The 10,872-nt window shown below is 34.1% G+C and overlaps 1 protein-coding gene across 1 annotated transcript; it reads left to right on the top strand.

Annotated features, from left to right (window-relative positions):
• Window positions 1-10,024: 10,024 nt before the first annotated feature.
• LOC110021232 (senescence-specific cysteine protease SAG39-like) lies at window positions 10,025-10,483 on the top strand. The gene has a single exon (XM_020719645.1). It carries the CDS (start codon window positions 10,025-10,027, stop codon window positions 10,481-10,483), a length of 459 nt encoding a protein of 152 aa, XP_020575304.1.
• The last annotated feature ends 389 nt before the right edge of the window (window positions 10,484-10,872 follow it).

Here is a 10,872-nt window from a genome sequence, read left to right as displayed (position 1 = left end):
AGCTCTATTATTATTTTTTAGCATTCTAAGGGCTACAAATAACTCAGAATGAGAAGTGCATCCATCCCACAATGGCCTTTGAGTAGCATTCAGTAAATCAAAAAAAGTTTGAGCCTCCTGACTTTGTGTCTCTTCCTGCACTTGACTCAGGTAATGCAATGTTGTCCCATCAAAGAGCATCTCTTCAAATCGACTTGAGTGAAATCCAGGTGGAGAATCATAGCTCGTCGAAGGAGCTGAGCTCAATGATGTAGGTCAAACTCCTCATGTGAAATCTAAATCCAGTAATCAGGCTGAAACCCCAAACAATTAAATCATATCATAATTTATCATGTTATAAGTGTGCTCAATTCCTGTGTTTGAGCATTGACATCAAAATCTACCCTCATATAGTGAAGATAGAAGTTGTGATGTTGCGACTATAAAGGCCCCTACAACATTTAAGAACTCATGAGTAATTCATTTTCTATTAGGATAAAGTCTGTTGTACATCCATGATCTTGATGTATGAATATCCATATTTACCTAGAAAAAAATTAACAGATTAGAAAGTACATTCAAATGACTACATATAATTTAATTTTAGTAGTTTATATAATTACAGAGTTATAACAATAGGCTGAATCCATTCCTCCACTTCAACAAACTAACTTGAATTCTAATAATAACATCCTCATATATATCACCATCACTTTGTACAAGATACTTGACATATCTAAAACGTTCAAACATTTTAATGATTTGATCACCCATAGTTACAACTCTGCCACTAGTGCTACTACTTCTATAACTACATTTCATGTATTTAGTTCTAGATCTACTCAAACAAAGACATTTATACTCAAATGTTGACTTTCATAATTTAAGTTTTTCATAAACTATTTCTCTAGTTTTATCCACAAGAAGAAAATCACCAACAAAAAGCATATACCAAGGTACATCCTCCTGTAAATGTCCAGTATGAGCATCCATAGCTAAGGGACTGTCTGGTAACATATTTATTTTAAGTTGTTAAGATTTAATAAATCCTATAAATCTGAATTTACTAGATCCTAAAAGAAAACTGTCTTGCAATGAAGTCCTCTAAATTCTGCGACTTTAAAACTATTTTGGAAGTTCTACCTAAATCCACCACGATCCCACTCGCTCTCGCTATAAATCCACCAATTTGTGGGACTTAGGATTTATGAATTTATGGTTGAAATCTGTGAAATATTTATTTATCAAATCTGCACCTTCATCTTGTCTAAAATGACCGCCTGACAATATTTAGCTTAAATCCCGCTCTAGATCCATTACCAGATAGCCCTAAAGCAAAAATGTAGGGCCTTAAAGCCGATCCCTGATGTAATCCAACTAAAAAAGGAAAATATTTGGACAATCCTCCTTCTAGTTGCTAAACCCTAAACCCTAAAGGCATTCTACCAACTAAAAGAAAGGAAAAAGAAAATTTGCATACATTCGATTCAATACCTAAGTATTTACAGATCTAACACCTAAACTTATTGTTTTTTTTTTTTTTGTTACATTGTCATATATGTGAGGGTTGAGCTGTGAGAGGTGTAGCATTGACAAGAGAGAGGAAAGCATTAGTCGGTCACCGAAGCGATAGGATCGTCGGAGCTGGGGCCGCCAGAGCTGTGGAGTCACAAGGAGAGGGAAAGATTAGGGCATCGAGGAGAGACCAAGAAGGGGGAGGATTAGAGCAAGAATCTCAATAAAATATGATTTTTGTAATATAAGGGATTCATTTCAACGGCATATAAATGGCTTTTAACCCATCATTAATTAACATTATTACTGACAAAATTTTCCGTCTCTTGTTTTGAAAGCTCATCAGTTAACACCCTGTAAAATGGTGGGTTCATAAATACCCGACGAAATATTTCCATCGGTTAATATTTGCCTATAACCGACGGGTATACAAAACATATATCAGCACAAATCTCAAGAAAATCAGATGGCTCAGAAGAAAGTGGCACTCGATCACATAACTGGTCGTCCGTGGATATCTTTATATAGGGGGGACTTCATAATAAAGGGGTTACACACTATTTAATGTTCATTATTGTTTCTTCTTCCTCTTCCTTGTACGCTCTATTCCTTGGGTGTGCTTCCTGGACACTTTTTGGTTCAACATGACGGTATCATGCATCGGTAATAAAAAAAACCGTCGAAAAAATATTACTGTTACTAAGCAACGGCTTGTCTTGTAGTTATGTCGTCGCAAATAACGCAGCTTATAAACCATCACTAAGCCGTCGAAAAATAGAGCATTTTTTTGACTTATATTTAGGCCATCGGTTTTAATGCTTTTTCATGTAGTGTAATCAATGAAATCTAAAGAAATATGAACTTTTTAGTTGTTATTTTTTTATATAGTTAATGCATAGCTGCCACTTAGTCAATATCTTAATGGTAATTGATTCACTATTTTCATTTTTAATAACCCTCAACTTGCCTTTCTTATGCATGAATTGTACAGAACATTTGCAAACACTATTAAGAAAATATGTTATGTAATACTTGAATCAAATGACTTCAATATTTCTTTTCTAAGCACTTCTTTCATGATTGAATTTAACGTTCTTTTTAGGTCTCCTTTGATTGATGGTTATCTTTCATTAAAATTATGTGCATGAACAAGGAATGACTAATTCTCATGGTATTTATTGTTAAACCATAGTTTTTTCTTAATTTCCATTGTACTCTCACAATCATTAGGAAAGTCACTGGTTTGAAAATTACTAAAGATTTAGCTAATTTTCCTAATTATATTTTAATATTTTAAATGGATGCAGCTTAAATTTGAAACATACTTTCCATCTGTAACATTAATTTTTCAGTGATAACTTTTGTTCATTGAATTGATTATCTTAAGTTAATCCAAGAGAGTAATTAAGACTTTGGCTATTCTAATTGCCTATAATATTTTACTAGTTGCTAAGATAGTTTTTGCTCCTTACAATTTTTTCATTATTTCAATTAAGGTTTGACCGATTCTTCTAGCAAGTATACATCTTTGAGTAAGGATGATTAGTTTGATTATTTATTTGATTCACCGACTCAATAGTTGAAATATAAGGATAACCAAATGGTTCATAAGCATCTTCATCACTCATATGTATCCCTTAAGTTCAATTGAAAGTTAAAATGTCTAATATATATATATATATATGTATAGTAGTGACATGAAGTTAAGATGGCAAAAACATCAATGTGATAGACACTAGTAATCTTCCTAGGGTGGACCCTCTTTGAAGTATTACTTAGATATATAGTAGTGACATGAAGTTAAGATGCATTTCCATTAGTTATAAATTTTTAGTATTACTTGCCCCTTTATACAACTTAGAGCCTGAAAAGTTGAAGACTTCTAAGAAAGTTTTTAAACATATTGCCTTTTAGGGAAGCTGAAAAAATTTAGGAGCAAATGAACGGTTAATTGTCCGTTATGTTTGACTTATTTATACTTAAGATAATTAATTTCTTAATATTATATAAGAATTAAATAATTTAAAATTAATAAACTCAATACCAGTAACGCTTCATGATTCATACCAACAATATTTATAGTCCTTTTAGCTTACATTTGAACGTGTGGCATATTAACATTTCAGAAGATGAGCCGATTTAAGAAAACAACAATAATAAAAAATATAGCGTAATACAAACACAAAACAAGCTGTCTTAAGTTATAGCTTCCACCTTCGTTATAAGTGCTCATTTCAATTCATGGCATTGGCGATAGTAGAAAGCTAATCTAGCGCCTTAATGAAGTAAATGGAATCCAAGTCACATAAGTATGGATTGATAAAGACTATTTAGCTAACATTAAATTGTCGTATCCCGTACACCATATCATTGGGTTACTCCCATTTCTTGCTCAAGCACTGATGACAATATCCATCTCATGAACACATTACAATGGGTTTGGATACTAATGGAATGCCGTTTTATCAAATTTAAACACCTTACCATGTTTACAGCATGCCCATTTAGCAACTTATGACGGATTTCTAGTTATAAATTGTTGAAATATAAACTTGATTTTAGTTGTTTAAGTAAAGCCTAATTTCTAGAAGCTTATTCAAGAAGTTATGGTAGGTACGAAATTATTGTGTGGTAGGTGTGGTAGGTGTGGAATTATTGTGCGGTAGGTATGAAATTATTTGTAACCATTAGATTAGAATTGTAGTGGCACAATACTAGCCTTTAATTTAGGAGGTGCCATTAGTATAAATAGGGTTGGAGTCTTTGAGTTTGTATCAAACCAAGTAAAGGTGATAAATAAAAGTGAAACTTCTTCCATAAATTTTTAGTCTTTGTCATATCCTAAAAGCTTCTCCATTCCAACAAAGTGGTATCAGAGACTAAAAGTTTCTTTATAGAGCAATGTCAAAAGGTGGCATAGTTTTGTTCCAATTCCCGATGCTTAAGGAAAACATCTACAACAATTGGAGTATCAAGATGAAGGCACTCTTTGGAGCGCATGACGTTTGGGAGGTTGTGAAGAAAGGCTACGATGAGTCAAGCGACGAGTCCACTCTATCTACCACACAAAAGGATAGCTTAAGAGACTTGCGAAAAAGAGACAAGAAGACTCTCTTCCTCATCTATCAAGCTTTAGATGAAGATGGTTTTGAGAAGATCTCAAGTGCTACTTTGGCCAAGCTAGCATGGAAGAAGCTCGAGGTCTCGTATAAGGGAGAAGAGAAGGTTAAAAAGGTACAATTTCAAACTTTAAGAAGTCAATTTGATGTTTTGCATATGAAAGAAGGAGAGTTGGTCTCCGATTACTTTTCTAGAGTCATTACCATTTCTAATCAACTAAAAAGAAATGGTGAGAAGTTAGAAGATGTGGCTATCATAGAAAAGATTCTTTGATCGTTAGATTCAAAATCTGATAGTGTCACAACCATTATCGAAGAGACCAAGGATTTACAAGCCATGACGATAGAGAAACTTCTGGGTTCATTGCAAGCCCATGAAGAAAAAAAGAAGATGATTGAAGAGATTGTCGAACAACTTCTCAAGATGGATCTCCAACCAACTCAAAAAGATGAAAGCTTCAACAATATTAAAAGCCAACATGGAAGAGGTAGTGGACAACGACGAGGTCATGCTAGCAAGCAAGGATGGGGTACCAACAATAAATATGGGAAAGGAGAAATATCTAAAAGAGGACGTGGTCGAGGGCGCTCAAACTCAATGTATGATAAATCTCAAATTAAGTGCTATAATTGTAACAAGTTTGGGCATTATGCGAAAGAATGTAGAGCACCTAAGTACAAATTTAATGAAAGAGTCAAATACATAGAAGAAAAAAGAAAAGAAGATGACACTACTTCTAGCATACAAAGACAATGAAAGAGGTGAAGATAGTACGTGGTACCTGGACACCGGTGCAAGCAACCATATGTGTGGGAGACAAAGCATGTTCGTAGAGCTTGACGAATCAGTAAGCGACAATGTATCTTTTAGAGATGAGTCCAAGATAGAGGTAAAAGACAAAGGTAACATTCTTATCCGTCAGAAAAATGGGAAGCATCAATTTATTTATAATGTTTACTTTGTGTCGAATATGAAGAGCAACATCTTGAGTTTAGGGCAACTCTTAGAGAAAGGATATGATATTCACTTGAAATAAAATACTCTCTTCTTAAAAGACAATATTGGTAACTTGATTGCTAATGTGCTAATGTCTGAAAATAAAATATTCTTGCTCAACATTCAAAACGATATTGTCAATGTCTCAAGACATGTTATAAAGATGCTTCTTGGTTGTGGCATCTTCGATTTGGGCATCTCAACTTTGGAAGACTCAAATTGCTTTCAAAGAAAGAGATGATGAGAGGATTATCTTGCATCAACCACCATGATCAATTATGTGAAGGATGTTTACTCAGAAAGCACTTCAGGAAAAGCTTTCCAAGGGAGGCAAGTTCAAGAGCCCAAAAACCTCTTGAGCTCATACATACAGATGTCTGCAGACCAATAAAGCCAAGCTCACTCGGTAAGAGCAACTATTTTATTCTCTTCATAGATGATTTTTCAAGAAAAATATGAGTGTATTTCTTAAAACAAAAATTAGAGGTTTTTGGAATATTCAAGAAGTTTAAGGCAGATGTAGAGAAAAAAAGTGGTCTCAAGATTAAAGCTATGCGATATGATCGAGGAGGAGAATTCACTTCAAAAGAATTTCAAAAATTCTGTGAAGCCAACAGAATACGTCGACTTCTAACTGTTCCAAGATCCCCCCAACAAAATGAAGTAGTGGAAAGGAAGAATAAAACCATCCTTAACATGACAAGAAGCATGTTAAAAAGCAAGAGATTGCCGAAGGAGTTTTTGGGCAGAAGCGGTTGCATGTGCTGTTTATTTGGCTAACCGATCACCAACAAGAAGTGTGTTAGGAAAGAAATCACAAGAAGCATGGAGTGGAAGGAAGCCCGACATCTGTCATCTACAAGTTTTTGATGCATAACTCATGTACACATACCCGACGAGAAAAGAAGTAAACTGGATGACAAGAGTAAGAGTGACAAGTTCATTTTCATTGGTTAAGACAATAACTCGAAAGGCTACAAGCTATACAATCCAAATATAGGGAAGAAAACCATCAACAAAGATGTCATATTCGATGAAGGAGGAGAATGGGACTGAGAACTACATGATGAGGACTATAACTTTTTCCCATACTTCCAAGAAGAAGACGTAGAGTAGCCAAGGATTTAGCAAGCAATAGAAGAGCCTACTACTCCACAAAAAACATTGACTACAAGTACTCAAAGCGACTCATCGTCATCAACTTCAAGATAAAATTCAAGTGAAAGAGTACTACGCTTCAGAAGATTAGAAGAACTTTATGAGGTAACTATGAATCAAGATAATATTACTCTTTTTTGTCTCTTTGCCGATTGTGAACCCATAGACTGCCAAGAAGCCATACAAAGCAAGAAGTGGAAAGATGGAATTGATGAAGAAATAAATTAAGAAGACCGATACATGGGAGCTAGCTTCACTTCTTAAAGGGCATAAGGCAATTGATGTGAAGTAGGTGTACAACACAAAGAAGAATTCTAAAGGATAAATTGAAAGATATAAGGTAAGATTGGTGGCAAAAGGGTACAACCAAAGAGCAGGCATCGAGTATGATGAGGTATTTGCCCCTGTTGCTTGATTAGAAACTATTAGACTAATCATCTCTTAGACAACTCAAAATAAGTGGAGAATACATCAAATTGATGTAAAATCTGCCTTCTTGAATGAAATACTTGAAGAAAAAGTCTACATTAAGCAACCATCAGGATATGAAGACAAAGGACAAGAAGATAAGGTTCTAAAGCTAAAAAAAGGCTCTCTATGGGCTGAAGCAAGCACCGAGAGCATGGAATAACCGAATATACAAGTATCTGCAAGAGAAAGGCTTCATGAAGTGTCCTTATGAGCATGCTCTTTACATAAAGAATGAGGATGAAAATGTCTTGATTATTTGTTTATATGTTGATGACTTGATCTTCATCGGAAGCAATCCAAACATGTTTGAAAAGTTCAAAGAAGCGATGACAAAGGAGTTTGAAATGACAGATATTAGGCTCATGGCATACTACCTTAACATTGAAGTCAAGCAAACAAAAGATGAGATTTTCATCTTTCAAGAAGGTTATGCAAGGGAGATATTAAATAAGTTCAAGATGGATAATAACCAACCTATAAAAACCCCTGTAGAATGTGGAGTCAAGCTATCAAAGTATGATGAGGGAAAAAGAATTGATCCAATGATTTTCAAGAGTTTGGTTGGAATTTTGCGCTACTTGACATGCAAAAAACCTGATATTCTTTATGTTGTTGGATTTGTTAATCGCTACATGGAGACTCTGACTACTACCCACCTGAAGTTCGCTAAAAGAATTATGCGTTATATCAAAGTTACAATTGATTTTGGCTTACTTTGCTAATCATCCAACAATTTCAAGCTTGTAGGATATAGCGACAGTGATTGGGCTGGAGACATGGATGATATAAAGAAGACATGGATGATATAAAGAGCACTATAGGGTTTGTGTTCTTCATAGGAGACAATACTTTCACTTGGATGTCAAAGAAACAACCAATTGTCACTCTTTCTACTTGCGAAGCAGAGTACGTGGCTCTAACCTCATGTATTTGTCATGTAATTTGGCTTCAAAACCTATTAAAGGCGTTAAGTTTACCACAAGAAGAGGCAATCAAGATTTATATCGATAACATGCTTGCAATATCGCTAGCAAAGAATCTAGTTTTCCATGATTGAAGCAAGTACATTGATATGCGCTATTACTACATCAGATAATGCATCGAAAGAAAGGAGATACAAGTGGAGTATGTGAAATCTCAAGATCAAGTTGCAGATATTTTTACCAAGCCACTCAAGAACAAAGATTTTATTAAAATGAGAAGTTTACTTGGAGTCACAAAATTAAGTTTAAGAGGGAGTGTTAAAATATAAACTTGATTTTAGTTGTTTAAATAAAGCCTAATTTCTAGAAGCTTATTCTAGAAGTTATGGTAGGTATGAAATTATTGTGTGGTAGGTATAGAATTATTTGTAACCATTAGATTAGAATTGTAGTGACACAATCCTAGCCATTAAATTAGGAGGTGTAACTAGTATAAATAGGAGTGGAGTCTTTGACTTTGTATCAAACCAAGTAAAGGTGAAATAAAAGTGAAGCTTCTTCCATAATTTTTTAGCCTTTGTCATATCCTAAAAACTTCTCCATTTCAACATAAATTGCATAGCTTTAATGTTGTTGAGATAGAGGACTCAAATTTCTTCTATTAATACTATAATCAAGTCTTATTTTGATTAATTGTACGTAATTCTTTTGAGATTTTATGATAATATTAGGAGAAACGGTGAATTAATTAATTTCACAATCATAAATATTAGCACGAGGGGGCATTTACATTCATACCACATAATTTTTGTACATGTGCATATCGAATACCTAGACTTTTACATTTACATGCACAGTATTCAATTTTTTAAAAATATGTCGCAAAAATATCACAATTATTTATTTTGTAAACGTAAAATATATTTTTTGAAGCAAAATCTTATGATAATCATGTGTTGCACATGTAATTATAAGAGCTCATGTATTATTATTGAAAATACAGAATAATACATGGTATGGTATGTATGCAATTTTTCCTAAAAAAAACCTCTTGGGATTATATATATTTTTTTTTTTTGCAATAAATGTATATATATTTGCCGTATACGTCCGAGAATGTGTATAGATATCCAAACACAGCTACAAATATTAGGTGCTTCTTAATGGAACCATTGGCTTTAGTTAAGCAAAAACTAAATTTAGGATGTACAATTAGGGGTGTAAACGAACCGAACACGAACGAACAAAGCTTGTGTTCGTGTTCGTGTTCGGTTCGTTTAAAATTTAGTTTGTTTGAAATAAGCTCGTGTTCGTTTCTTAACGAACGAGCCGAACACGAACCGAACACGAGCTGTTCGCGAACGACGAGCCAATTTGACATCCCTAATATTAATATATAAAAATAATATTATATATTAATTATATAACTTATATTATATAAATATACAATATCTATATTAGTATATTACTACTATAGTATATTAATATATTATTATTATTATTTTATTATATATTATAATTTATAAAATTTAATGTTTTAAAATATAATAAATTTTTTATATATAATTATTTTATATTATTTTATATTTCAAACAATAACGATTCGAACACGAACGAACGCATCACTGTTCGTGTTTGATTCGTTTAACTAACCGAACGAAAAAAATTTGTTCGTGTTTGTCTCGTTTACTTATCGAACGAATCGAACACGAACTCATTGACGAACCGAACACGAACTGTTCGCGAACAACGAGCTTTTTTGACAGCCCTATGTACAATATATAGCAAGAAAACCTTATATAACTAAATTTTAGCGAACCCATCCGACAGGAGTGAACCGAAAGAAAGAAGCCGCGAAAACGATGGATTCAAGAAGACCTTCCTTATGCCTCATTCTGCCTGCAATAATCTTTCTCGTCCTCATTTGCATGGCTTTCCAGCTTGCCAAACTTCGGCCTATCGATCTTACAATGGAAGCTCAATTTGAACAGTGGATCATTCAGCAGAAACGCGTCTACGAGAACGCCACCGAGAAGGCGCGCCGGTTTAGTATCTTCAAGGCCAACGTTGAGTACATTGACTCATTTAACGCCAAAGGAGACCGTACAGTCAGGCTTGGAGCCAACCAGTTCGCCGATCGTACCGATGAAGAGTACACTTCTAGACTAACTTCCAACGTTGAACCCCCGCTTAAGAGAAACAATGAATCGTTTCGTTATGCCAACGTGACGGACGTCCCATATAGAATCGACTGGAGGAAGTTAGGTGCTGTCACTCCCATCAAAGATCAAAAGAGATGTGGTACATCAAAGATCAAGTAGGGCCTAGGAGGGCATTTTTTTCATCTCATATTTAAATTTTTACTTGTATGGAAAGGCAATTTGATCTTTTGCCCCCTGATGAGACATGTTTTATCAGGATGCAAAGAAATAGAGTCCAAGCAAGGTTTGTGTGGTATTGCCATGTTTGTCAATTATCCAATTGCTTGATCTTCTGAAGCACTTGTATGTTAGATTAAGTGTGTTTTTCGCACTAATTTTAGCATATTTATATGCTTTTGGTGTAATTAATGGTTCTTTGAATTCGTTTATTCAATAGACCTTTTTTGATGTGTTTTTCATATAATCAATGGTTATATAAAAGCTGACTAGAATCCATCTTATTATGACAAATTTATTGATATATCATTTTACAAACCCATGCGTATGTT

Source organism: Phalaenopsis equestris, unplaced genomic scaffold (genome assembly GCF_001263595.1).
Source record: "Phalaenopsis equestris unplaced genomic scaffold, ASM126359v1 Scaffold000124, whole genome shotgun sequence".
In the NCBI taxonomy this organism is placed as follows: Eukaryota; Viridiplantae; Streptophyta; class Magnoliopsida; order Asparagales; family Orchidaceae; genus Phalaenopsis; species Phalaenopsis equestris.
The sequence above is the reverse complement of the archived record's forward strand: the minus strand, read 5'-3'. Positions and strand labels throughout refer to the sequence as shown.

Excerpts from the sequence above, each read along its gene's own strand:
- LOC110021232 (XM_020719645.1), top strand. The coding sequence starts at position 10,025 with ATGGATTCAAGAAGACCTTCCTTATGCCTCATTCTGCCTGCAATAATC.